At 50.8% G+C, this 25,811-nt stretch overlaps 9 protein-coding genes across 9 annotated transcripts; 5 read left to right on the top strand and 4 right to left on the bottom strand.

Annotated features, from left to right (window-relative positions):
* Nucleotides 1-58: 58 nt before the first annotated feature.
* NCS57_01221500 (MFS domain-containing protein) lies at nucleotides 59-1,729 on the bottom strand (the record flags this gene model as incomplete). Its single annotated transcript, XM_053061892.1, has 6 exons — nucleotides 59-452; nucleotides 505-643; nucleotides 695-742; nucleotides 791-903; nucleotides 1,003-1,574; nucleotides 1,628-1,729. The coding sequence occupies 6 exons, from the start codon at nucleotides 1,727-1,729 to the stop codon at nucleotides 59-61; spliced, it is 1,368 nt and encodes a 455-aa protein (XP_052908420.1).
* A 504-nt stretch (nucleotides 1,730-2,233) lies between these two features.
* Nucleotides 2,234-3,409, bottom strand: NCS57_01221400 (uncharacterized protein; the record flags this gene model as incomplete). Its single annotated transcript, XM_053061891.1, has 1 exon — nucleotides 2,234-3,409. The coding sequence occupies one exon, from the start codon at nucleotides 3,407-3,409 to the stop codon at nucleotides 2,234-2,236; it is 1,176 nt and encodes a 391-aa protein (XP_052908419.1).
* Nucleotides 3,410-3,947: 538 nt separating this feature from the next.
* Nucleotides 3,948-4,937, top strand: NCS57_01221300 (2-dehydropantoate 2-reductase; the record flags this gene model as incomplete). The annotated part of the gene is made up of 1 exon (XM_053061890.1): nucleotides 3,948-4,937. One exon carries the CDS (start codon nucleotides 3,948-3,950, stop codon nucleotides 4,935-4,937), a length of 990 nt encoding a protein of 329 aa, XP_052908418.1.
* Nucleotides 4,938-5,137: 200 nt separating this feature from the next.
* On the bottom strand, nucleotides 5,138-6,622 carry NCS57_01221200 (uncharacterized protein; the record flags this gene model as incomplete). The annotated part of the gene is made up of 1 exon (XM_053061889.1): nucleotides 5,138-6,622. One exon carries the CDS (start codon nucleotides 6,620-6,622, stop codon nucleotides 5,138-5,140), a length of 1,485 nt encoding a protein of 494 aa, XP_052908417.1.
* A 1,334-nt stretch (nucleotides 6,623-7,956) lies between these two features.
* On the top strand, nucleotides 7,957-8,902 carry NCS57_01221100 (uncharacterized protein; the record flags this gene model as incomplete). The annotated part of the gene is made up of 2 exons (XM_053061888.1): nucleotides 7,957-8,107; nucleotides 8,163-8,902. The coding sequence occupies 2 exons, from the start codon at nucleotides 7,957-7,959 to the stop codon at nucleotides 8,900-8,902; spliced, it is 891 nt and encodes a 296-aa protein (XP_052908416.1).
* A 1,421-nt stretch (nucleotides 8,903-10,323) lies between these two features.
* On the top strand, nucleotides 10,324-11,505 carry NCS57_01221000 (uncharacterized protein; the record flags this gene model as incomplete). The annotated part of the gene is made up of 1 exon (XM_053061887.1): nucleotides 10,324-11,505. One exon carries the CDS (start codon nucleotides 10,324-10,326, stop codon nucleotides 11,503-11,505), a length of 1,182 nt encoding a protein of 393 aa, XP_052908415.1.
* Nucleotides 11,506-12,129: 624 nt separating this feature from the next.
* NCS57_01220900 (uncharacterized protein) lies at nucleotides 12,130-13,367 on the top strand (the record flags this gene model as incomplete). Its single annotated transcript, XM_053061886.1, has 2 exons — nucleotides 12,130-12,537; nucleotides 12,747-13,367. The coding sequence occupies 2 exons, from the start codon at nucleotides 12,130-12,132 to the stop codon at nucleotides 13,365-13,367; spliced, it is 1,029 nt and encodes a 342-aa protein (XP_052908414.1).
* A 419-nt stretch (nucleotides 13,368-13,786) lies between these two features.
* NCS57_01220800 (Protein SSH4) lies at nucleotides 13,787-21,328 on the bottom strand (the record flags this gene model as incomplete). The annotated part of the gene is made up of 12 exons (XM_053061885.1): nucleotides 13,787-13,891; nucleotides 13,949-13,989; nucleotides 14,990-15,028; nucleotides 15,086-15,330; nucleotides 15,391-15,514; nucleotides 15,575-17,644; nucleotides 17,718-17,754; nucleotides 17,810-18,582; nucleotides 18,646-19,855; nucleotides 19,917-20,662; nucleotides 20,718-21,160; nucleotides 21,222-21,328. The coding sequence occupies 12 exons, from the start codon at nucleotides 21,326-21,328 to the stop codon at nucleotides 13,787-13,789; spliced, it is 5,940 nt and encodes a 1,979-aa protein (XP_052908413.1).
* Nucleotides 21,329-24,056: 2,728 nt separating this feature from the next.
* On the top strand, nucleotides 24,057-25,713 carry NCS57_01220700 (MFS domain-containing protein; the record flags this gene model as incomplete). Its single annotated transcript, XM_053061884.1, has 4 exons — nucleotides 24,057-24,547; nucleotides 24,600-24,784; nucleotides 24,845-25,229; nucleotides 25,284-25,713. 4 exons carry the CDS (start codon nucleotides 24,057-24,059, stop codon nucleotides 25,711-25,713), a joined length of 1,491 nt encoding a protein of 496 aa, XP_052908412.1.
* Between the last annotated feature and the right edge of the window lie 98 nt (nucleotides 25,714-25,811).

The following is a 25,811-nucleotide window of genomic DNA, read 5'->3' as shown; positions in this document are numbered from 1 at the left end:
GATGGTTTTCTTCTATCCTCTCTAAGATGTGGCAAAGTGTTCCTACACAAGCGGCTCGTCATGTCGCGACAATCATGCTTGGAGCCTGGGCAAGCTTTTGACAGAACGGGCTCCGTTTCCGAAGGGCTTCTCCGTATCGAATAAAAACAAACGGTATCAATGCCAGCCCCAAGGTGACAAATGCAAGAAGTGAGCATGCCCACTGGACCCCAAGTTTGTGATACATCTGGGGTGCCGCTAGGGGTAGGCAGACAGCAGTGATGGACCGCAGCGTGCTAGCAGATGCTTGTGCAGACGCAGAGAATTGCCTGTAAGCGTCGGTGATGTAGTTTAGCAGCGCTATAAAGATTATGAGATAGCCAGCTCCGAAGAATAGGCCCGAAACTGCAGGTACTGCTGGATGAATGCTCGGGTAGGCTGTCCATCCAAGCCAGAACAGGGATATCACGATCCTAGATTCTGTTAGCACACCCGTGGTACCGGAATTTTAATAGAGTCACTCACATTGGACCGCCTGCACAGGCAAGGGGAAGTCGGCGATATTCAATCTTGGCCGCCCAAGGCGCACCCGCTTTCATGGCCGAAGAGTGATAAGCGCTATAGCAGAGGAAGATCACCAGAGCAAGAACAGAGCCAGCAGTCACTATAGTCTAGTCAGCACTTCGCGTCTTGATCCAGGATTTGCTCAACTCACCTGGTAGGAAAGTCAAGCCAACTTCGCCATACGACAACCCATACACCCCTGCCACTAGTCAGCAAGTCATTTGTACTATAATAGAAGGCGACAAACCTTGAAAGATGATTGGATATGCTTGAAAGAACAGGTACAGAGTCGAATAGATTAGCGCTAGGTAAAGGGCTGAGAAAAGGACCACTGGTTCCTTGGTGATCATGACAAAAGGCCTTGAGAAGATAGTTCCAAGTTCCTGTAGAAGCTGATACTTTTTCTTCTACGGGCATGGCAAATCCAACGATATGTCGTCGCCATTCTTTCTGGCATACTTTTTCTTGAGAACGGGGACGTACGTCTCCGGGAGAAATACCACGAGCGGGAGGCAGACGCCGGCGATGGCGAGGCCAATCCAGAAGGTCAACCTCCAAGAGACTCTGGTTGCATATCCTGAGATTATAGGTCCAAATGGCGGCGTCATCGAGGTGGCACACATAAAGTACGCCATCGACCTGCCCCTGGGTTCGGGACGATCATATATATCGGCAAACAGCGGTCCGACCACAGCATTGGGAGCTGCGGCTGCTATGCCACACAGGAGGCGAAATAGCAGCAGCGTGCCATATGTTGGACTCACGGCGCAACAGAGCGTAAAGACCATGTACGCGAGGTATGTGCCTATGAGCACGATTCGGCGCCCGACATGCTCGCTCAGGGGACCAAAGATGAGGGGCCCAATCGCAAAGCCAAGCATGTATATCGAGTTCAGGAGGACGAGTTGTAGAGGAGCGGTGACGCAGAACTCTTTGGCGATGTCGCTCGCAGCCCCAGAGGGCAACGAGGAGCCGAGGGCGCTGTTGACGATGATGGTGACGCCTGCTGCCACGACCCGTGCCTTTTTACCCTACATTCTCAGGTTAAACATATAATACAAAGTATTATGGATTAGCTACTTACAGGAGAAAAGTTGACAGGGTTTTTGTCGCCTGGGAGGTTAACAGACTCGTAAGGGTCTCTCCAGAGACTCGCTTCCGACGTCGACGCCATCTCAACAGCCATTCTCTAAGGTGGGCAAGGACTGCAACAATTCCAGGGCCGTAAGGAAAGTTTTGAGTAGCAATAAAGAAGATCCAATGTTAATGAAATCTCATTCCGCTGATAGGCCCTTTTTCGCCTGCAGTTCACGCCCTACGCCCCACGGATGACATTTGGCGACTTGCCCCCGATTTCACGCCTGAATGACATGCCCGATCCCGGCCTCGGCAACACCGTCTTGGTTGATGTTCTTCGGACTTTAGGGAGATAGCTGTCAGCATCGCAAACAGCCTATCGACTGGTCATCTCACGCACCTGCCTGCGAGCTGCAAGAATAAGTTGTTGACCTACACCTGTTTCTTGTGAAGATGGTCTCTTGGATATTAGAGCATCAGATACAGCTGTATTATTGCACACAACCTAGTCGTCAAAACATTGACATGAAATCTCATGCTTCATGATCGCGATGCACACTTTTATTAACAGAGAAATACCCCTCGTTGATGCTTTTCCGTGACCATTTCTATCTCAAGACTCTTCTACAATATCGGCCCAGCTGTTCTCTTCCCGGCCATACATGATATCCGACATCCGCTCCCTAAGCAACGAAACATGCCGTGCAGAACCCATACCGACCTCGATAGCCTGACCATTATACATGATCTCGCTGACCTCTTGTATCCAGAAAGCGGTGCCGACCACAAAAGCACCAATCAGCCGTCCGTCACGAGCAGCACTTTCCACCTCGGCCATAGTGATTACTCTCTCAACTACCTCGCATGACATGCCCTCCTCCGCTTTTTCGGGGGCAAACATCTCGCGGCTAAGCTCGATGATGCTGCGTCTCGTGTTGCCCGCCAGAATGAGATTGTTCTCGTCCAGGGGGGAAGTGACCATCTCGACTGTACCAGAAGCCGTCTTCCACATGACGAAGATATTGGTGGAACCAGCCTCAGTGATTTGACGATCAGGCCCGTAGAGCCAGAGAACTTGATCATAGCCCTGCTTCTTTGCAAGAGCATGCTCGGCGAGAGCTGATCCATAGTTTCCGCCAACCTTGGCAGCTCCAGTGCCTCCAGGCCACGCCCTGACTGCCGCCTCACTACTAGCGAGCAGCCTAGTTCCGGGCGCAGCGCCTCCATTAAGAGCAGCAGGCTTAGGAGGTGGCCAGTATACCATAAAGATGTACAAAGCGGCCTCATCTGGGACCTTGAAGCCCAAACTCGAATCCGTTCCGATCATGGTCGGTCTGATGTAAAGTGCGGACCCAGGCTTGTCCTTAGGGAGCCATTTGGGTGCCTCAAGGATGCACAGTTTTCGGATGAGCTTGAGAAGTTCTTCAGGATCGAAACCAGGTAGGGAGATGCGAGTCGACGACTTGAGCATGCGCTCGCAGTTGTAGAGGGGCCGGAAGAGGCGTAGACGGCCGTCATACCCGCGAAACAATTTCATACCCTCGAAGCACTGGGTTGCATATTGCAGGGCGCTGGCGGAGGGCATTAGAGGGACCGGACCGTAGGGGACCACTTGGGGGTTGGCCCAGCCTTGGTGAGCGGTCCAGGTGGCCACCACCATACGATCCGTCGAGACCTTCAAACTCGCAAGTTCGGGGCTGTCGACATCTGGAACAGGCTTTGGGGTGCCATGTGCCTTAATCTGGAGCTTGGAAGCGTCCAAGGGCGCAAGAGGGGAATCAACTGCCATGGTGGCTTCGGGCTTGGCCGGCAAAAGTGGTTGATGAGGGAACTGGGTGAGGGAAGTACAGACCACAGCACATTATGAGGCTCAGTAAAAGTACTCAAACACACTCCCCATTTGTTGATACCGGTTGCGCAAGACGTGTAGATAGTCAGGGCGTAGGGCGTAGGGCGACTCACAACTTGACAACCACTCTGTGATCATTTTGACACCATTTCCGTATCTTTCCATGACATTTGGTAATTCATGCGAAACCCAACAGCATTTTCGCAATGTCAACCAATTTGGAAAGGGCGTGCATGACGTGTAGCCGTTGTAACATCCCCACGGCATGTAGATATAAAGGCGTGGGGCGTAGGGCGTGCCACGAGAGCGAACATCGGCTTTGGATTCAGCGTCCGATTCTGCCTCTGGATTAGACCCGACTTGGTACAGACATTCCTGGGTCTGTCTTCTAGAGATGACTATCACTGGAAATTTGCAAGTTTCTAGTTTTCGGAATGTTCCAGCTTCCACAAACATCGTCACTTGCTAGTTCTCAACCATGGCTCCCTCCTATACGGATATGTCCGTCTTGATATACGGAACTGGTAGTATCGGAGCAATCTTCGCCTACGTCATATCCAAGAGTATCCCGGAGAAGAATATTTACGCCATCTGCCGTTCCAACTATGATGCCGCCAAGGAACAGGGCTTCACCATCGACTCGGATCTGTGGGGAACAGGTCTATCTGTACGACCATGTATCGTACGCTCTGTCGGAGAGGCTGTCGAGTCATCACCTCAGCAATTCAGATGGCTCCTCGTTACAACAAAGGCTACAATTGATTGTCCCGATGCCGAGGCTATCAAACCTGCTGTCTCACCCAACACAACAATCGTCATCCTGCAAAACGGCATAGCCATTGAGGAGCCCTTCCGAGCTGCATTCCCTCAGACACCTATCCTTAGCGGTGTGCTCTACACACCCGTCAGCCAGACAGGGCCTACCACCTTCACGCACGGGACTCTAGACGAAGTATTCCTGGGAACATTTCCGGCCGCAGCCCCTGTCCTTCATATGAACGCTTGTGCCAAGTTTACTTGCCTTGTGAGAACAGGAGGCGCAAAGGCCCACCACATCACCGATATTCAGATTGAACGTTGGAAGAAGCTTCTCATAAACGGGTCTGAGAATCCAATCTGTGCCCTCTGTCGTCTCCGAGACGCTGAGTTCTTCCGGAGCTCTTGCGGGGCGACAGCTTTTATGAGGGATGTCATGTCAGAAATTGCGGCTACTGCGCGCGCCGCTGGATACACTGCAATTGATGAGGGGGTGGTTCAAGAACAGCTGGAGTTGTTGACGATAAGACCACTTCCTGGGGTTATGCCTAGTATGATGGCTGATGCGCTTGCAGGGCGGCAGATGGAAGTTGACGTCATCTTGGGGAATACGGTCAAAATTGCTCGAGAGCACCGAGTGGCTACACCTCTTCTTAAGGCATTGTTAGCTCTGACTACAGCTCTCAACAAGAGCATTACAGCTGCATCCTGATAGATAATGTATTATAAGGAGGGAATCAAGGCACTCAGAGATTCAGTTAGACTATTGCAGCATTGTAGTCGAAGTGAGCCAGTTTCAATATTCATATATTTATCCAGCCTCTGTGTTAGTAGCACGAGGAACGGTAATTCTTCTACTCATTGTTTTGTTGCCCACCAACCTCATAATCCTGGAGGATTCAGCCTGTTGCCCTACCTCCTCAGCAGTAACCACTCGGCATTCGTCTCCGCCACAGTGTCTCTACCGCCTCGTAGCTCCCGATTGGTACACTGGATCACCACCCGCTTGTAAGTCGTCAGGCTGGGAGTTCCATTATCCTTGACCTCCAAAACGATGTGGTACTCCTGTCCCTTCTCCAAGGGCTTACCGCTGCGCTGCTCAAGACACGACACTTCAGGGGGTGGAATTGGCACCTCCACCTTGCGCCCCAAACCTTCTGGATCGACGTCTTTGATTTCAAGATCAGGGACCATCTCTCCGAGGAGACCAGACACACCAGTTGGTTCTCTATACTGGAACCAGTGAAACTCGATCTCTCCGCCATCTGGGTCGTAACTCTTTGAGGCATCTAGTACAATCTTCTCGCCAGCTTCCACCTCAATGAGCAGCGGCTCAGGTCCGCCAGTGCTGTCGTTGACAAACACAACAGGAGCGTGGTTGGCATCCTCAAACTTGTCCGTCAGAGTCCACTGCATGCGAGCGGCAAAGTCATTCTGGAAAGCCGGGCGCCATCGCCAAATGGTAGCCCAGTTGCTCACATAAATCTTGCCGTCTATTCCCACAGCAGCTTCGACAGCATCTGCAAAGTGTTTACCACTCATGCTAGGGTCAAAGTAGGTGTACCGGCCACCCCAGCTGCCCCAGTGAGGATGTTCGGGTGAGCCGAGGCCGTTCTGGATGAGGTAGAGAAAGGTGGGTGTGTCGCCTTCGACAAGGAACTTGAAGTCGGGGTATTTCTTGCCTAGGGGACCGATTTGGATATTCTCCTTGATCCACTCCCTCGTGAACTGGCTTGGATCTGAGCCGCCCACATCGGTAGGACCTGAGATACCTGTCCATGTTGCGCAGTAATACTGGCACCAGCCGTGGATGGAGCAGATGTAAAAGATGTCGGGGTACTTGATTCTCATCCACGCACCCGTGTCGTCTTGGTCGGAGATGGCGTATACTCTTAGCTTTGAGCGGAAGTGGGCACTCTCGGCGGCCGATCTCGTCTTGTCGACGTGAGCAACAGCCTGCGCAAGGGGATTGGCACCACCCCAGCAGAGAACCCAAAGAGGCTCTTCGGACTCGTCGACGCGGCTGATGAGAAGCTCTGAGCCACCAGAGAGTGGTGCATCAGGTTCAAGGGCGATCTTGCCATACACGGGTGGTCCACTCCTGATCATATCGCGAAGAGCCTGGGGGTCAGGGTACTGATTCTCCGGATGGGCGTGGGCATTCAGATTGGCCACAACCTCGGCGTATCCGTTAACAATGTCTTCAATCTCCTGAGGGGCCACGCGGGACATCATGTGTGTGGACGTGCATGCCACGAGACCCCTCGTGTTGAATTCATTGCTGTAAAGAAGGTAACGGACCAGCGACTCGGAGTCGTCGGGCTCGTTGGTGATGTCGGTGAGGATAAAGACTCTGGTCTTGTTCTTGCAGACGCGGAGCTTGGCTGCTTGAGACATGGTGAAATATTGTAAATAGGGTGTTTGTCTTGGGATGGATAGCTATCGCAGGTATTGTCATGACCATATATGTAGTCTCACAACGTCTTAAATACGAATAGATGCGAATAACCTAACGCGGAATGGCAATGGACAAGATCCCTCCCCCGCATAAAGGACATGCACTTGGACCTCCCCACTGCGCTTAACCTTGCCTTTCATAGAGCACAGTTGAACCGGCAGCCCATTAGGGAACCATTAACCCCGCCATTCTGCCTGAATGAGCCGTTGGCAATATCTGATCACGAGCTTCGGTGGGAGATAGGCCGAGGGCTGATAGACAATGTCAAACCCAGATCAAGGTTTTGACCCCGTAGCCATGTTAAAGACGTGTGTGTGACCACTTTACATAGCGCTGCTCTTGTGGCCTTGAGCCATGGCCTGCCAATCGGCGAAATACATCGCCGACAATGACTGTGGCTTACTCGTTGAGCGAATTGAACCGTCAAGGTGTTTTTGTTGTCTATCTTTGTGGTGAAGAATTATTACTCTACTCAGGCCGTCAATCATAATTCACATAAAGATTAAAACTCTTTTAAATCGTCTCATTAACCTCTATAAACGTAGAGCGACCTCTAGGCATGAATGGCTTTATCCCACACGAGCCAGCTCCAGGCATCACCGAGCTTGCTAACTCCAGGCAGTCATGCATACAAAACATGGGTTATACTAATCCCGCTCCGTTTCCAGTTGGTTCTCAACCCAGATTTTTATCAAGACAATCTTGACTCACCTCAAAACTTCATCACAGTTGCAACATGGAGCAACTCGCCCCCGAGATCTTGTCGAGCATTGCCTTGTGTTTGTGGGAAGACTCGGAAGAGTCACTAGCCCCATTTTCAACTCTATCGCGACAATGGCAACCTTACATCGAAGCCCAGACATTTCGGCGCCTATTCCTAAACCCAGCCAGACTCTCAGAGGCAATAAGTCAAAACCTTCTTACTCCAACGCGTCTTTCCTATCTCCGCTACTTGCGGTGCGAATTCATTTTTCCCGCCCATGAAACTGATTCCACATATCCGGGCGACCCGGATGATGAGGCCGTCTTTATCAAAACGGTCAATCAACTCTTCAACATATTGAGCAAAACACCACCTTGCAAGGATCCCCTAGTCCACCTCTGTCTCGAAATCCCAGTACCTGGTGTTTTTGGGTCTTCAGAACAGTATGCTAGTGACTACGGGGAGCCTGTAGACTACCCGTTCGTGGCTCAGGGACAAGTGCGGACATCATATCTGGACTTCCCGCCAGGATATGATGCAGAACTTCCAGAAATACCTATGGTGTACAAAATGTCGACAAGCCTCATCTCTAGAAGCGTCGTCTTTTCTCCGCAATCAATCTGCTTGATGGCGAGCAAGATGCCCAAGCTGAGAAGGGTGACCTGGGAGCTCAGCGATGCAGAGAAACTGGAGACGGCTGTCAGAATACAGCAAAGAAACGGCAAGTCAAAGACATCGCCTTCAACCTTTGCCCATGCTAATTGCGATTTTCATAGGTCTTGCCAGCACGCTCAAAAGACTACCAACGTCCCTCGAAATGTTTCATCTCACCTATGTTCGAGAACTACCAAGCAACCACTCTTTTCAACCTCCCAGTATTATCCCGCCCGACTCTCAACAAGACCCTTTAAGCGAAGCTCTCTGCAAATTTACGCAAAGGATAGGGCTCAAAGACTTTACCTTTTCCGGTAGTGTTGATCACACTATATTCTGGCCTTCATCGGAGAGCTCAGATGAGCAGCCGTACTGGCCAAGTCTCAAGTCTATAGACGTCTACCCGCATGAAGTCCTCCCCTCAGGCGAGTGGCTTACCATGCAGAGACCTGGCAGTCGCCTTCCTCCGAGCGTGATGATACATCTCGCAGCTGACATCCCAGGCGAGGGACTCGAACGTCGGTTCCGGGACTATCCCGTCTATTCACTCATGGATCCCTTCTTCTGCAACATGGGAAAATGTGTAGCCCGCATGCCAAAGGTGGAGTACTGCTCCATCAGTTTCAGCGATGCATGGCTCTCAAACCTCCATTTCTGTACGGAATTTCCCGAGATTCCTTGTCTGGTACTGGCTGGTAAGCCAGAGCCTGAAGTGAGCGAGGAGACGTCAGATATATGGCGTGAGGCTGTCAAAGTGCACAACAAGGACTTTCGGCTACAGTTTAATGCAAACGATCCATTTTCCTTGAATCATTTCTCGGGGGAATATCAAGAGGTGGACGTTAGGGAGAATTCCGTGTAATGAGAAGAAGTTATGCCCAATCCAACGTTCAAAGCCCTCTTATCTGTGTCGAGTTCGCGCGTCATAATCTTCATTTCTTCAAGACCTTCGCTTTACAGGTGCAATGTCAAAATGTTCAACAGCTTTGTTGTCTTCCAACATGACAGCAGTGTCCATCGCACTATACAGGTAGTGAAGGCCGCTTCAACCAGCTCAAATATTGTCAGTTGGGTGGGTGCCTTGTGATGCCCAAGAAAATGAGGCTCCCTAGCTCAATGTTCATAACGGCCATTCCAATGGTCCAACGATGTTTCTTTATGCAGGCTGCTCAGCCAGGTGCGACTCTAAATGGGCAAGCACTGGCCCAAGAAGGCTCGGTGTCTGGCCTCAAGAGAAGTGTCTTAGCGTTTAAAGCAATTGCACACACCGAGTTGACATTCTTAAGTGAGGCTGACCCCAGGCCCAATAGTGTCTAGCCGCCCACCTCCAGATAAATAACAATTGCATATGTCACAGCCGAGATGGCCCGATCTTAAGGCAGGCTGTGAGAAACGACGGAGAATGAGGCTCTAAGGACCTCAGCTGATGTCGGCAGTGTCAGCATGGCGCAGCCTGCTCTCGCAGTATCTACTTCCCTCCTCTATTTAAGCCCATACCTTTTAGCTACTTCTCATGTTCTGACTCACACCCCGTTGTACACAGAGAAGCTAGCACAACCCCGGTCAGTGTCACAATGCCGAGGTTCCCCACAAAGCATCACTGCCCAATTTGTAAGAGTATCACCAAGACCATGTCCAAAGCAGGCCATTGCATCAAGCATCAGTGGACGTGCGCCAACGATCATAGCGAGTGGGTTCAGGGGAAGAATCAGTCCTGCGAGAAGTGTGGAAGAGAATACGATGACAACTGCGCCAGATGCGACTGATAACTCATGAGTATGCAGGTTTGACTCAATCTTTCAGATATCATCAAGTTCTAATAATGCTTTCATACAGACGTCTTTCTGTTGGAATCCACGTGGCACGTTTGGAAGAGTTCGGTGATGTGTTGTCTGTTTCAGATCTATAGGAGCTGGTAGCATATGACATTTCGTCCTCAAGAAGGTACAACGCAGCACGGTGGGGGATAAAGTGGAGATCAGATCTTTAGTATGCAGGAAATACTATTACTGAAAACAAAAGTGCACCCACTAGTCTCGCAGTATGGGAACTCAAGATGTCCAAGGTAGTTAACCCAGAGCCGCGTTTCCAACAGCGCCGTGAATCTGTATGAGGCCTGAACGCATTTCTCTGTTTTGACCCAGCTTCATCAATTGCTGACTAATGCTTAGATTGATTAAAGGCATCAGGCTACGAGGCTTTGCCCTCCTCACGTGTTTATTTGTTTCCCCTCTCTCATGTTCCACTCGTACACCGACATTCCCTCTCTCCTTTCAACGTAACATGTATTCCTACTCAAGCGCCGACGAAGCGTACGACTCTGACGAGCCACCTAAACTCCAGCTCAATATTGATAGCCTGAAAGATGTCGCCTCAAAAGTCTTGCAGGCCCCCTGCATCTGTGCTCGGCCAATGACACGAGGCTCCTCACATGAAATCTTTGTCCTCGAGTTCCAGGAGTCCAGGAGTACTTCGTATCGATCTCTGGTGCGCTCTGGGTACTCCTGCATAGCCCGCTTTGCTCGCGTCAGGGGGACTTTGGCCAAAGAGGAGAGCGAAATTGCCACCATCCGGTATGTCAAGCAACGCACCAGTATCCCTGTGCCAGAGATATACTACCAGGATTTGAATTCCGACAACGAGATCGGCGCCTCCTTTGTGTTGATGGAAAAACTCCCCGGCCGCCATCTTTACAAAACCTGGGATAATCTGTCACTCGACCACAAGAAGGTTGCACTTTCACAGATTGCATCCATCATCGTCCAGTTCTCCTCTCTTCACTTCGACAAGATTGGATGTCTCACTGAGAACGGAATCGGTCCTCTCATTAGTCCTTGCTATAATTTCCCTCAAGGACCTTTTTCCTCAACACTACAGTATCTCGAATCGTTTATCTCGTCCGAGGCAAAGGATCTATTCAGACAGATCAGAACGAAACTGGCCGAATACGCCGAAACGCAGGCCTCTTCCTATCTCGAACCACCGTTTTCAATGATTCATGCCGACTTTGACGCCCAAAACATGCTGTTTCTCGATGCCCCAGATGGTTCAGGACCAAAGCTTACGGGACTAATCGACTTTGAGTACGCCAACACTGGCCCAGTATACTTCCTTTACGAGTACCCAGTCTTCATCCAGGATATCTCCTGGTCCAGTCACCTGTATACCAAGAATAAGGTCCTGAGGGCACATTTCGTGTCGCAGATTTTCAACTCTCTGCCAAGCCCACAGGAAAAAGCGACCTTTATCTCGTGCATCAATTCCAAAAGCTTCCTACTCAACGGCTTCCGGGATGCTTTCATGACTATACAATGCTCTGAGAAAACGCGAAAGAACTCGGCATTTGACTATCTCGAGTCATTAAAGGACGAGAAGGGGCTCGCGTACTCTGGTCGGGTCGACTATAAACCAGAGTACTACTCCAAAGAGGGACAGCCGATGCGACCGATGGATAAAGTCCTTTGAAGGGCTTATGGGGCAGCTGCTGGATGAACGAACAACCCAAATTAGCGAACCAAGAGAGGTATTCGAAGTCTGCATGTGCGTAGGGCACGGGGGTTGCGGTTGCTATGAGCATTCTTGTTTCTTGGAGGATGTTGGAGCATCAAAGGATTTGAATCATGGTTTAAAATAGTCGAAAGCCCCCCAGTGATGATAATATTGTGACTACTCAAGCTTGAGTTGGACACTGTGATAGTTCTTTTTTCTTTTTACCTTCTTTTTCCATGGCAGGAGCTATCAGCCATAATAGTAAAAGGCACCATTATCAGTACCTAAATAGATGTTGACATTAAAACCCGATACTGTAAAACGCCGTAGTACCTGTCCATGCGCGTGTAAGACTCAGCACTAGTCACCTATCTACAATAGGTCAATAATGCCAACATATCTAACTACCTAACTGCATAAGCGCCTAGGTAGCTGTGCCTAGTTGGCTAGCGCCTCGTTATGCTTTCTATCGCTTATGTTATTTATACATCTACTCTTACACTCTTTCACCTCTGTGTCAAAACAATTCCATCAGTAGTAATCTCTTCCACAACTTTTCTGCACACTCAAACAAACACTCTTCTGTCTCTATCAGCTGGGATGGACCTGCCCGCTGACTTGCTGCCGGTTCATTCCGGTCCACATTGCGAGAAGTACATACTCGACCCAAGCGCAGACGGCCAACCCGACATCCAAATCCACCGTCGGTCGTGGAAGGCTTTTGACCCTGAGCTTACCATTGGCAAGCTCAGGGAACTAGGAAAGCATGGCTGTCTATTTGGGGAGTCGGTCTATTCCGACCTAACACGCTACGAATCGCCATCTGATTGCTCCCCTGTTCTGCATTCCTTTATCCCCTGGGAATTGGACAAAACCCGTTACCAGGCCGTCATGTTTGGAGTTCCAGAGTCTTCAGATGACGATGATGAAAGCGAGGTCGGTAAAGATTACGATCATCAGGACGGTGAAGACAAGATCCAATCAAGCGGCGTAAAGGTGTACCTGAAAGTGAGACACGATTTGATGACAACTTCAGGTACTTATCTCATGAATTTCGATCACAATCATGGCCAAGACGAATCAAATGTGTCTAGATAACGCTGCTTCCAAGGTCATCCCCGTCGTCCGATAAACCTTGATCCTGCGTCAAAGAGCTCGTTTGATCTAGCAAGGGGGTGGCTTCAGACATGCTTGGCTGATCATGCGAATGTCCAAAGCCCAGTCTCAACTTCATGCTCAAGAGGGTTATCTCCATCAGCCAAAACCAGTCCGGGTTTTCCCTACTCGAAACGGAGAGTCAACGCGATCTTTATTGTGCCTTGAGTTACTACTGGGGTGGTGATCAAAAGACCAAGGCAACAAAGGAAACCCTCCCACAGTTGAAGGCTAACATCGCCTTCGGCAAGCTTCCAGCAACACTCCAGGACGCCATCACTACAACTCACGGACTGGGCCTTCGCTATTTATTTGTGGACTCGATCTGCATCCTTCAAGACCACGAAGAGGATATGCACCTCCAAATAGCGCAGATGTCCGAGATATACAGCGAAGCAGCCGTCACTGTTCTTGCTTCTCAGGCCAAGGGTGTCAACTTTAGCTTCCTGCACAAACGACAAAACTCATTTCCGAGCCTCCGATTAAGAGACAAGCGTTACAAGATGTCACTGAGATGCCCTAACGGCGAGTTAGGGTCGGTGGTAGTACTTTCAGGCTACTCGCGTGGTAAAAATAGCTCAGGACCTCTCGATTCTCGAGCTTGGGCTTTTCAGGAAAATATGCTGTCGGCCGTACTCTGGGCTATGAGGATGATCACACTACTTGGTGATGCTCGACTATAAACAACCTAACCGATGGATGGCTGAGCACCCTGGAGTTTTTGCATATGCTTGGTCTTGCATCGGTCACCGAAGTTCTACGTCCTCGCTCGGCTGTAAAAGCGACCGATGACACTGAGCATCGTGATAAGCGACAAGAGCGTTTTCGTCAATGGTGCAGGCTTGTTAGTTATTACGCGCGGCTGGAACTCTCATTTCCCAGTGATAAACTACCAGCGATAAGCGCCATAGCTGGACGCATGGGCTCAGCTCTGGGGGACGAGTATCTCGCCGGTATTTGGAAATCACGTCTACCCCAGGACCTACTCTGGGACGTACGTCATAGGCATCCTAGGCCCAGAGAGTACAGGGCCCCTTCATGGTCATGGGCGGCTATCGATGGTGATCCATCCCGGATTAGTACTGTCAACGAGTCATTCAGTCTAGAGTTGCTCCAGTGTCGCACGGAACTTGAATCCCCAGCTGCACCATATGGTGCTGTAAAAGGTGGAAATTTGGTCATGAGAGGGCGACTGTGGCGAGTTGTCCTATCAGGCATCAAAGGGGTGTATATACCCCTGTGGAACGAGCCCAAACTTGCAAACCTTTTCCACATCGCGGAACCTGCCTGGGAAGGAGCTGAAGCCTGGATTCCAATGAGCTTCGATGCAGTGGAGCAAGAGTTCCAAGACAACGCCAATATGGATATCGCCATGTCGGAAGTGTGTAGGCATGAGTCTGAGCCTTGCTATGGGCTTATTCTACGACCAGTTAAGCCCCAGAGGTTTTCAAGGCTGGGTGTCTTTGACTATTTGTATGGCCCAGAGTACCTTATCTAGGTTCAAGTCCAGGATCTGATTCTGATGGATGGCTAGAGAGGGATGAAGAATGGGAGCCATTATATTAGAGTTGGCTGTGGGGATTTAGAGGGTGCGACCTTGACGACTCTTTCACTTAGCTAGATTATTACTAAATTTCACCAACTTGAAGCCCACTTTACCTTGCCAACGGCACTAATCAGCTTAGAGTCGATAGCGTCGTTAGCAAGTGCCCTCCTAGCAGATGCCAAGTCTTTCCCTTCTCGTGACTGGTTCTTAAGGACTCGGGGGGGGGGCTGGGCCCCTGAGTGTCACTCTCAAGTGTTAGGGTTCCAATCAATCCAAGGTTGACCGACTGCAACGCCCAATGTGCCTCTAAAGTAGGTGTGCTTCAAACCTCGCTCTTCTGGTCAGTCATTCTTTTCCTGGCGCTTCACCCTCACTTCAAACCCATTCGCCGTCTCTTTTACTCCTTTGAACCCCATTCCCTCTAGGTAGTTACGATGTTTTACAGCATTGGGCTTTGATGTTGCATGTTCTTTGATCCTGTGAATGAAGGATACGTCATTGAAAAAGAAGAAAAAACCCCATTCCCTCCAGCCCAGGCTGATCCTTGAGCAAGAGGAGTACCGAGCTCTTCCACAGCTAACAAGTTAAAAATACACTCGAACGTTAAGTTGATTAAAAAATCAAACAAAATACCTACCTAAAAGTCAAAAGGCCCTTTATACACAAAGGGATGATTACCCAATCCCTCGAAGTTAACCCTGACGCAAAGCCCCCTGTCAAGCCATCCCCTTCTAAACCCAATGCAGGGATATATTTTACCATACTTAAACCTTTCCTCATGTCCCTCGAAAGCATTCCCTAACATGGAGTTAGCACGGTGGATGGATGTCTCTCATCTCTGTGGTCGCAACTTACCCATGTTCAACTTCTTGCCATTGCGCGTACAGAACCCTTGTCCTGTATTTACGTTCAAGCAGACACCCACAACATCACCGGACTTTAATTTGCCAGAATCTGCAAAGTCTGAGCTCGGAGTGGCCCCAGTACGTGATTCGATGAAGAGCTTCCCATTGTCGCCATGGTATCCCCATGACCCCTTGAACCAGCCTGGCATTTGATCATCGCTGTCATTCAAGCGGCAGAAGCCGATCCCAAAAATTCTGTATTGCGTCGTAAGCGCTTGTGCTTGGGGCTGTGGCATGAAGTGAATTACAACTTACTGGGATACTGAATCTTGAAGGACCTCCACCTCAAAATAAAAATATTTGTTAGATGGGGGAATGCTGTGATCGCTGCGTATGCACGTGTGCCAGCTACCCATTGACAACCAAATAACCTTGACATCTGCCAAAAGTTAGCTATTGGACGTTTAGTCTTGAGGGTAGAGAAACGAGAACAGCCTACCGTGTACTTTCGAGCAATAGTCATGACCCTTGGTGGCGCAGGAAGTGACTTTGACAATCGGTTCAGAAGAAGTGCAGATCAGAGTCGTCGGCTCCTTATGCTTGTGTTCCATGCTGGCGTCCAAAGGCTGAAAGTGATTGACAAGGCTTGTCAAAGTTCCATCACGATCGAAGCGTTTGGCGTAGTCCACCAAAGACCAGTTGTCTTCGTCCAGCCCCCCCTGAGGGACATCTTGCTCCTTCAGTATCTGCATGAACTCGGCATCACCAAGAAAGATTGCTAGATGATAAGGAGTCTTCAACTTCTTCCATCCACCTCGTTTTATATCCACGACGAATTTGTTGATTGACTCTTGCGCGCCTGGAGCAGCTGTGATATCGACAAGCCATTCAAAGTAGTCACGAATCAAAGAGGTGCCCGCAAACGTCTCAAGTATATCCCCAATGATGCTTTGGAATACACTAGACGATGAAGAGGTGAACTCTTTAATGTGGCGGAGTTGTTCTTTAGGGGCAGTTCGATGATCCTGGAGTAGCATTCGGGCGGCATCTTTGCGGCCAAACCTCACAGCTAGTCTCAGTGGTCGCGTTTCCCCTACGCCACCTTGTTGATGAATTTTGGTAGATGATTGCTCAAGCAGGAGAGCCAAGCATTTGGAATCTCCCAATGTGGCAGCAAAGTGTAGTGGGGTATACTTGATAGCCCATGCCGTCTTGTTCACATTAACCCGCTCACTGCCTTCGTGTTGTAGCAGCTTTGCGACAACGTCGCTATGCCCACCCACACAAGCCCATGAGATAGGTGGCAGACCCTCCTTCTCGTCTTCATTGTTGATGATGTTAGGCCACAGCCCAAGGATTCCTGGAACGATTTCAGAAAAACCACATCTGCATGCCGTGACGAGTAGTGATTCTTTGTTGTCGTCGAATGGTTCTGTTTGCACCTGGCGTGGATCTTCGAGTCCTAAAAGATATAGTGCGACATTGTCTTTTCGCTCAATGGCCGTGTGCAGTGCACTCCTGCCACGAGAATCTGTTGCCAGCAAGTTGCATTTGTTCGTGATCAAAAAGTCGGCCATTTCTCGGCTACGGACATAATGAATCGCAGCCTTCTTGTCATCGTCAACCTCATTGACAGAACTGGGATCGGACACATCTAATATTGCTCGGGCGACATCGATGTAGTTTTTCTGGACAGCGAACATGAGCGCTGTAGTGTTGCGAGAGTCCTTCGCGGATGGCTTCGCTCGGAAGTCTTTGATGAGGGTGCTAACCACGCTGGGACGGCCGCTGAGAATCGCGCAATGCAAAGGCGTTCGTCCGTCATTGTCCCGGGCCTCGACGTCGAACCCTTTCTCACATACCAATGTGCGAATGTTGTCGTCGCCTGCGACCTCGACTGCGAAGTGAAGGAAGGTTTTTCCGTTGCTGTATCGACAGTGAGGCTCCATAGCAAATTTCAGAAACAATTCGAAACTTTCCTTGCTTAGATTCTTGGAGAACTCATTGCCGGGAGAATCATTGGCCTCTGGATTGTTGCTGTGCTGCTCTTGAACGGTGCTTTCCGGACCCTTCTCTTTCCACCTTTGTACAAAATAGTAGACAGGGCATCTCCCAGCATCGTCGAGTTCATCAGAACGCGATCCCATTTCCAAGAGCTCAGAAATAATCTCTCCATGCCCTAGCTTGGAAGCGATGTGAAGTGCTTGGCGACCCCAAATGTCTTTCTTCGAGAGAAGGGCCTTTGTTTCAGGTGGGGATATCGAATCAAGACAATCGAGGCTCCCGCTTTTTGCAATCAAGTGAAGAAGCGTCATGTCATCGGTGCCACTTGCTTGAACGGCCTTCTTGCAACCCTCTTTGCTCAGATGGCGGAATATGGCCTCAAAGATGTCGCGCCTTCCTACCAAGACAGCGATTTGGATCGGGCTCCGTCCTAAATTGTCAAGCATGCTGGGCAACCGCTCAGCTCGTCCTTTAGAATCCTCAAGAAAGAGTTCAAAATCAGCCCGATCAATGTCATCAACAACTTGATAGTGGTACGGAGTCCATCCAAAGATGTCGTGCTTTTCTAGTTTCATAATAGACTAGGTTAGTGGAATCGAATGCCGATAAACGGAAGCAAGCAAGGTGTCATAACTAACCATATGTCCTGAATTCTCTTGCCGTGGCACGTCGATTCTGTTGGTTTGTGAGCCAGGGCTACTCGTAGGGGTAGTTGCTTCGTGCCACTCACGAGCATCAACTCATCTGTTCGAAAGAACGTTCTAAGATGGCTCTGCGCAAACCCCAGAATGTTCTTCGCAAAATCTTCATCTAGGCCACGAACCGGGCCCGCTGGATATTGAAGAACGTTGTAGAGTAATCTGTGGCGGCACTGACGGCGGTAAACAGGCGCAAGCTTTTCCAAGACGGTGATGAACTTGGGCGAGAGAAGTTTCTCCACAATGGTCTTGAGCTCATTGTCCAGATCCGGTGGAGGTTTCGTCTGTTCATCGTACGGCTCATAAGCGAAAGAAAGGAAGTCCATTGAGGCCACAACAATGGCAACGCTGAATTGGTCTTCCTCGCTTACCTCGTCTGTCTTGATCGTTTCAAGGAGCTTCTTGTGGCAGTTGGCTATTTCTACCCATCCCCGGCCAGAACCAACACGTGGCATGAGCTTGAATATTGCCTGATTGGGCAAAAGGCTCCTGGAACTGAGCGCTGGTATCATGCAGAGAAGCATGTCGGTGGTGCTTCCTAGACCGTAGGATTCCATTTCTCGGACGACTTTGGTGAGTCGACGGTGGCGAAGCTTGGGTCGGAGCCAGGTCTGGGTGAAATCGTATGATTCGAACACCTTGGGACCTTCTATCTCTACCTCTTGTTGGATTTCATCAATGCCAGGGTTGAGACAGTTCTTCGGCAGGAATTCAACCACAGTCCACATGAAACTGGTGAAAAAATGCTGCGCCAAATTGGTGTGGAGGTAGCCATTCGAGGTAATACCAAGCTCCCGGGCGGGATCTGCGTATTTTCGGGTCAGTTTAGTTAACATGCATAGGTGGGTTCTAGGTATGGTGTGCTTACCAGTGTGCGGTTTGTTGCCGTTGAATCCAATCACAAGATCAACACCACTGCCCCTTGCTCTGCTCCAAAGTCGTCCATTGCCCTCGGCATCACTGCTATTTTCATTCCCTTCGTCGATGCTGTTGTTTTCGTCTTCCACCGCAGGATCACTCTGCTCAGCGATAATGCTGTCGACCCACCAAGAGATATCCCGCTTGAGCACCTCATCATTCAAGTTGTCCCCGATGATGCGGCCAAAGCTGCGTCTCAAGTCATCTCCAACCTTGGTGCGCCTCCACTCAGGCAATGTATCACCGGAATGCCGCGCCACGTCCGTAGCTGATCTGCCATTTCCCAAACCCTGTCGAGCATCCCTGCGCTGTTGCGCGTTCTTTGCATCTTTGGCCTTCTTGGCCTCGATGCTGGCCATCCAGAGAGAGATTGCTGCATCGATCTTGGCAACATCCACTTCCCACTTGCCATCCGAGTTCCTTCGTACCACTGGAATCTTGACCTTGTCTGGATCTTCAGACACGCCGGTGGATGTTAGTGTAGTGGCTTCAATCAGCCAGTCCACGTGTGAGAGTGGCTCTTCGCTTTCATCCTCTCCCGTAGAGAGCGGCGAGAAGCTGTTCATGAAAAGCTCGATGGACTGTGCTAAAGATAGAGCGCTCTCTGTGGACTTGGATGTGAAGTGGCATAAGTCACCTAGTCTCTCCCGCACACGGATGAGTTGTTGGCTCGATGATGCTTTGAAATCCGGGCCAGTTCTGCTCTTTTGGGATGTGATACTGGAATGTTGTTGTGCTGGCTCAGATATGGTCGTTCCATCCTTCGGGTCCGATCGACTGGTAAGCGTTGGTTGAGCAAAAAAGGCATTCCGTTGCTTTGGATCTGCAGTCTTGATTTTCCATCTGCAGAAGTCGCTCGGTAATTTGTCTCCCCCATAGTTCTCCTCTCCCTTTCCACATTGATCGGAGGTTCGGACCTTTGGATAGAAAACGAGTTGTGTCGCCAAGAAGTCGAGCTCATACCCTTCAAGCGCGGGACAATGTGCCGGGACCCTTCCTAGGCGTCTCCGGATGCTAGCTCGAATGAGGGCCATGATGAAGATGGCGCCGAGTTGAGCAATAGAGCATGGGAAAGCAAGGCCACGGAGGCCCATGAACTGAGCTATAAACCCAAGGCCTGCCGAAAGAGCGGCGCCAACAGTAAGCCACTGCCAAAACCCCTGAGAGTGTTAGACACAGCATTCTATCGATTGCAAAGTGATGAGACTAGAGGAGACATACTTCATTTTTCCCACCCCTACTTGAGTGTGGGCCTCCAGAGGCCGAATCGTCGCTGCGATGATGCTTCTCAATGTCATCATCCCGCCTCGAGGTAATGACCCGACGCTTCGGGCCAGCCAGTATGATGTAACCTTTGAAAGATTGGTCATTTACTGTCTGATACCGTTGGATCCATACGAGTCGAGGGGCATTCTTCTGTGGCTTCGCTTTCTCTCCGTTCATTTTCTCTCCAGAGCTGTTCACTGCCTCCCAGGAGTGTTCAATAGTGCTATGTTCGACGATAAATGAACAAAGTCCCGTGCCAATCGAGAGCAAAAGAGAGCCAGCAGCATAGCAAGGAAAACCGTAAACTTTGATCTCGAAGAAGCTAGAAGATCCAGGGTTCAGGTGATAGGCTGTAGCAGCCGCGATGACAATCAAGCCGGTTTGCAGAAGGACCGCGACAACAGCTGCCAGAATGAGCTCGTGCCGCTTCTTCAGCGTATTTTGATCGAAGTGGTCGGATGAAAGGTTTAACTGGAGATTCGGTGGACCTCTGAGGGCCGGTTCTGCTCCAGGAGGGAGAGGAGGGTGACCGGATTCAGTGGAGGTAGTCTCTGCACCCTTTTCATCCCCTGGCGGTGTCGGAGACGCAGATCTAAATAGTTCGGTTATCGTGCGAAGGGGATGCCAACACAGGCGGCGGAAAAATGCCAAAGCCGACTCGGAGCATTCTTGAATCACGGTCACACTATCACTGGAGTAGGCTTCACGGGCATAGTTATTAGCGAACATGGCCAACAAAGTGCGGCTTTGACGTACGTTTGCACACCATCAGTTTAGATTCCCCTGGCTCTCTCGAAGCAGCAGTCCGAAGAGAATGGATGCCACACGACTTGTCCTCGGGCTCTTCGCCGGCGTCATCGGATTGTTTGTACTTCTCCTCGAGCGCGTCATACTCATTCGGGAAGATGAGGAATTGCTCAATTCTGGGCTTACCCATAGCCCGGACGATTGAATTGCCATTGAACAGTTCGCAGACCTCGCCGGACGTGGAGGACATCAGCTCGATTTCCGCAAGGGCTCGGTTCTCCCTCGCGCGTCCAACGAAGGCCTTGGCAACCTGCATGCCCTGGACCCGGATGGCGGCCGTAATGGCCGTAATGATGCCCAAGGGCACCACTGCAAAGATGAGGTGATCAACCCATGTCAGGCTCTCGCTCATAAACTGTTTTGCAAAGGCGTCTCCAAAAAGCGCAAGGATTCTGGTGATTGTGTTGGTCAGCCGAGTGCCCCGCCGAGTTGATGGTACCTAGGCAGACTTACGGTGCAACGTCTGTGAGGAGATTGAAGGCGAATTCGGCATCATCTGCGGCGGCAACGGTAGTCGCCAGGACTGCCAACAGCAGGAGGCGAACGCCCGTGGTCGTCATAATACGGTGGACCATCAGCACTTGAAGTGAGGACGAATAAGGGATTGGTGATGTTGGGTGAAAGTAGGGCGAGAAGGGGAGGGAAGGGTCGTTACAAGTTTTTGTTCTCGAGGCATGTCTTCCAGCGATCAGGCTGCCACGTCTCACCTGTAAGTCTTTGCACTTTGCTTTGCCCGTGATGCGCCGAGACCTTTAAGGGAAGCTGATAGGCTCAAGGTGTAGAGCGATGCCAATAGGAATCCTGGTTTTGAGGCAGGAAATGGAGTTACCGAGATAATGGCGTCCAGTATTAAGCAACCCCCAGCCCCCCAAGACAAGACTCCTACCAGTAAGAATAATTGACGTGCAAAGGTAAGCGCGAGCCTGCTTTTCAGCTGGCCGGGTCCTTCTGATTTGAGGGTATGATTAATGTCAGCGCCTTTCGTAGGTCGCGATTGGCCCAGCCGCGAGGGAAAACCAACAAGGAATGCTGTCCTGCACAGCCTACAGGAAACCAGTTGGGCATCAAGCTGACCAACCCCGAGTTACGTTATCTCCAGGGATGAAACTGGACATTTTTGAATAATGTATACTCGCCGCATGTAAGCCTAACTAGATATTATGTAACCGAGTTCGGTCGGGAACTGTCGTGTGCGAGTCGCTCAATGTGGAGGATGCGGCTAGCTAGAAGTACCGGGGCTCCGGATCGGTTGGGTAAGTGGACAGAGGGAGTAAAGGTACATAAGGGGAGTGGAATCTATAGGAAGAGCCAGGAATATTACGTCTCGTTACCTACCTTCTAGAAGCTCCATAGCCGAAGGCATCAAGCATGGTGCAAGGAACCCTAGGACAGGCAAAACCTTGAACAGCGGCCACGGCCAAGGTAATATAAGCGTATCCACGCCGACGAACCCAGGACAACCGGCGTCGATCACTCAAGGCCCCGAGGCAGCACGTCTTATCACGGGTGCGACCAATCTTGTGACAAATCTTCCAGCTCCTTCGGACAAGATCAAGTAAGACGCCCAGAGATATCTCTGCCAATCTATGCTCTATCAAATGAATCCAAAAGAGCGTGATGAGCATGCAGGCGCAAACGTGTCCCCAGTCAGCAGTGATCTAAGCGGGTTGGAGGCACTCCTGTCCGAACTGGCTGACGGCGTCGATAATGATCCCAAAATATGGTTGAACGCATACGCAGAAGCTTACCTTGCAAACAATCCATTTGTACAGAGCAAGTCGCCGTAGTAACGATCTTCTGGCTCAGTTAACCCATCAAGGGCCGGGGTTCAACTATAATAAAGAACACATTGAGCTGTAGGCACAGTTCAAGGCCGTCTTCACAGAAAAGGACATCAGCCCCCCCCCCCCCCCCCCCCCCCCCAGTACTTTTTTATGGAGGCAAGGGCCGAAACTATCTCGCCCATAATCCCCTGTGCAAGCGGTTTGAACAAAACGGCTGCGGTGAGTGCATTCCGACGGCGAGTCTCGAAGGTGGTCGGCTACCTCAGGCATACCCAAGGTCGATGTGCCTACTGAGAAGGAGGGCGAGCTACTCAAAGGCGCGAAGGGTGGTGTAAAGTGGGTGTCTCTCTACCACCATGAGATTGCTCAGGCTTATTTCATCAAACATATTTCTCAATCCTGTTCCTATTCTGTTGCCAGTGGTTGTATACAAGGACTGAACATGCCGACATGTCAACCCCTTTTGAGGCCACGGCACTGAACATGTTGGTTGCTCTGGGAGAGTCGAGGGATCTTTTGGGGCCAGGAACTGAGAAACAGAGAACAGGACCTCTGATTGACAGAAGGCAGCTCTTGTCCTACGCCAAGCATTGTCGTATTGGCTGCAAGAGGCCGGGCACGGGCCGAAGGTGCGCGGGGAAAGACAACCTAGACGGGCAGGTCAAGCAGCTACTTGCGGGGTCTCCACGTCTAGAACTGGTCTCTGGGGGCCCATCAAGGACCAAGCAGGAGGCAGGGGAATCAAGGAGGCAGATAAGGTAACGTGAAACAGGGATGATCTTCTTGTCAGAGAGATCATCTGCAAAGATCTACCCCCACATCTTCTTCCCGCTCGGCTATGGCCCAGATTCTCGGTCCGGCCGCGGTCCGGCTGCTGGTCCGCCACAACTGAGGGGAGGCGGAGCTTGGCCAAGCCAAGAAACAACATGGAACATGGCGGGCGAGGAAGGCTAATGTAGTCTAAATAAGTTTAATTTGACCCTAGTGCATAATTCTCCCCGTGGGGAGTTCGTGATGATCAAGATTTTGATCTTGGGATCAAGTGTGCTTGCTCAGTAGGTATAACATAGGTACCAGTGCAATAAAGTGTCTCCAGAGCATGTCTAATAAACTTGTCGCCTCCATGGACTCGCCGCCAAGTGACTTGTACTCAGCCCCTCAGAGCCAAGCAATCATGTCGCAATGGATTGACGCCTTGGCGCCGACTCGTGTAGACCCAGGCTAGCTCCCCCTCCCCGCCAGTGTTTACCCCAGAAACCATCGGCCCATGTCAAGTCGATCAGTAGATCCGAGGATAGATGTCGATCCGAGGCTATGGGGCGGCCCTTGGATGTACTTTGACCGTCTCATGGTATCATGTCATGGACCAAGACATCTTGGCCGGGCCTGGCTATAAATATGTATGCCCTGACGGCAATCCTCGCATATCCATCACTCCTCAGGGCCATTGTCTCGATATCTTCTACATCCACTTCTATTTTAACCCCTTGACTCGCACTTCGCCATGAAAGACAAATCGCCAGGCAGCGCCGCAGCAAGCGTCCAGATTGCTGAACGCCCCGACAATGTGAACCTTTCCGACAAGGCCGGCTCAGTTGAGAATGCGGGCTGGAGCGAGGCAGACACAAAGAAGTTGATCCGCAAGATTGACTGGGTCATCATACCTTTTGTGGCTCTGCTCTATCTCCTGTCCTTCCTCGACCGCACCAACATTGGCAACGCTCGACTCGACACGCTCGAGGCCGACCTTGGCATGTCGGGCCTCATGTACAACAATGCCCTGGCCGTCTTCTTCCCTTTCTACGTTGTGGCCGAGATCCCATCCAACATGGCCATGAAGAGGTTCAGGCCATGGATCTGGATCCCCTCGATGATGGTTGCGTGGGGCATTTGCTGCACCCTGATGGGAATTGTTCAGAGCTACCCGGGTCTGCTCGTTGCACGAAGCTTCCTCGGTCTGACTGAAGGTGGCTTGTTTCCTGGAATTGCCTACTAGTTGGTGCCTCGGACAGTCATGATTGTGACGTTGTTGGCTTACTTTATACAGCATCACAATGTGGTATCGACGCCACGAATGCGGCTTCCGCATGGCAATCTTCTTCTCTGCAGCCACAGCTGCAGGTGCGTTTGGCGGTCTGCTAGCTCGCGGCATCATGGAGATGCGTGGTGTCGCAGGGCTCTCTGGCTGGCAGTGGATCTTCATCCTAGAGGGACTTCTCACAGTTCTGGTTGGTACGTTAACATACCCTTCAAGCATGACCATCCTATCTCTGACCAGATTGCTTTTACCAGCCCTGGCTTCTTTCAAGTTCATGGCCGACTACCCCGAACGAGCAAAGTTCATAACCGAGGAAGAGCGAAAGCACATCCAGGAACGCCTGAGGCTTGACCGATCGTCACTAGCGGATGAGTTTGACACAAAGTATGTCTGGGACGCTCTCCGTGATTGGAAGATCTGGATCCACATGTTCATGGCCACTGGAACCTTTACTGGAGTCTACTCTTACTCTTTGTTCCTGCCGACAATCGTTCGCGATCTTGGATATTCCAACACGACAGCTCAGCTTATGAGCACTCCTCCATACATCGTGGCATGCGCTGTCTGTGTTGGAGCTGGTTGGTGGGCCGACAAGGTGCAGCAACGAGGCATCTTCATGATTGTCTTTATTGCTATGGCGTAAGTTCCTGAAGCCATGTTGTCTAATACGGTGATGTGCTAATAATCTTTCAGCGGAGTTGGGCTTATTTTACTCATGGCGGTCCAACACGCCGGAGTCCGATACTTTGGCTGCTTTCTTCTCGCCTCGGGTCTTTTCCCCAGCGTGCCTCAGGGAATTGCCTGGAACAGCAACAACATCGGCGGTGCCCTCAAGCGAGGTGTTGGAATCGCCATGAACGTGAGCTGTGGTAACCTCGGAGGTGTTGTTGCAGCATACCTGTTCCTGAAGAAGGATGCTCCGAGATACTTCCCCGGCTTCGGCACGCTCCTGGGCTGCCAGACCATGGCGTTCATCCTGGCTGTGGGCATGACCATCCACTTGCGCCGCGAGAATGCTCGGCGAGATGCATCGTACAAGCCACCGAGTGAGTACACTGAGGAGGAGAAGAATGCTGAGCGGGAGAGGGGCGATGATGCAAGCTTTTTCCGGTATACGATTTAATCGTTGGGCACCCTTTGTTGGGAGCCTAGGATAGGATACCACATATCATGAATGAACACGCATGGTCCGGCCATTTCATCACATCCGCGGCTCCGATT

Source organism: Fusarium keratoplasticum, chromosome 10, assembly GCF_025433545.1.
Source record: "Fusarium keratoplasticum isolate Fu6.1 chromosome 10, whole genome shotgun sequence".
NCBI classification, from domain to species: domain Eukaryota; kingdom Fungi; phylum Ascomycota; class Sordariomycetes; order Hypocreales; family Nectriaceae; genus Fusarium; species Fusarium keratoplasticum.
The sequence above is the reverse complement of the archived record's forward strand: the minus strand, read 5'-3'. Positions and strand labels throughout refer to the sequence as shown.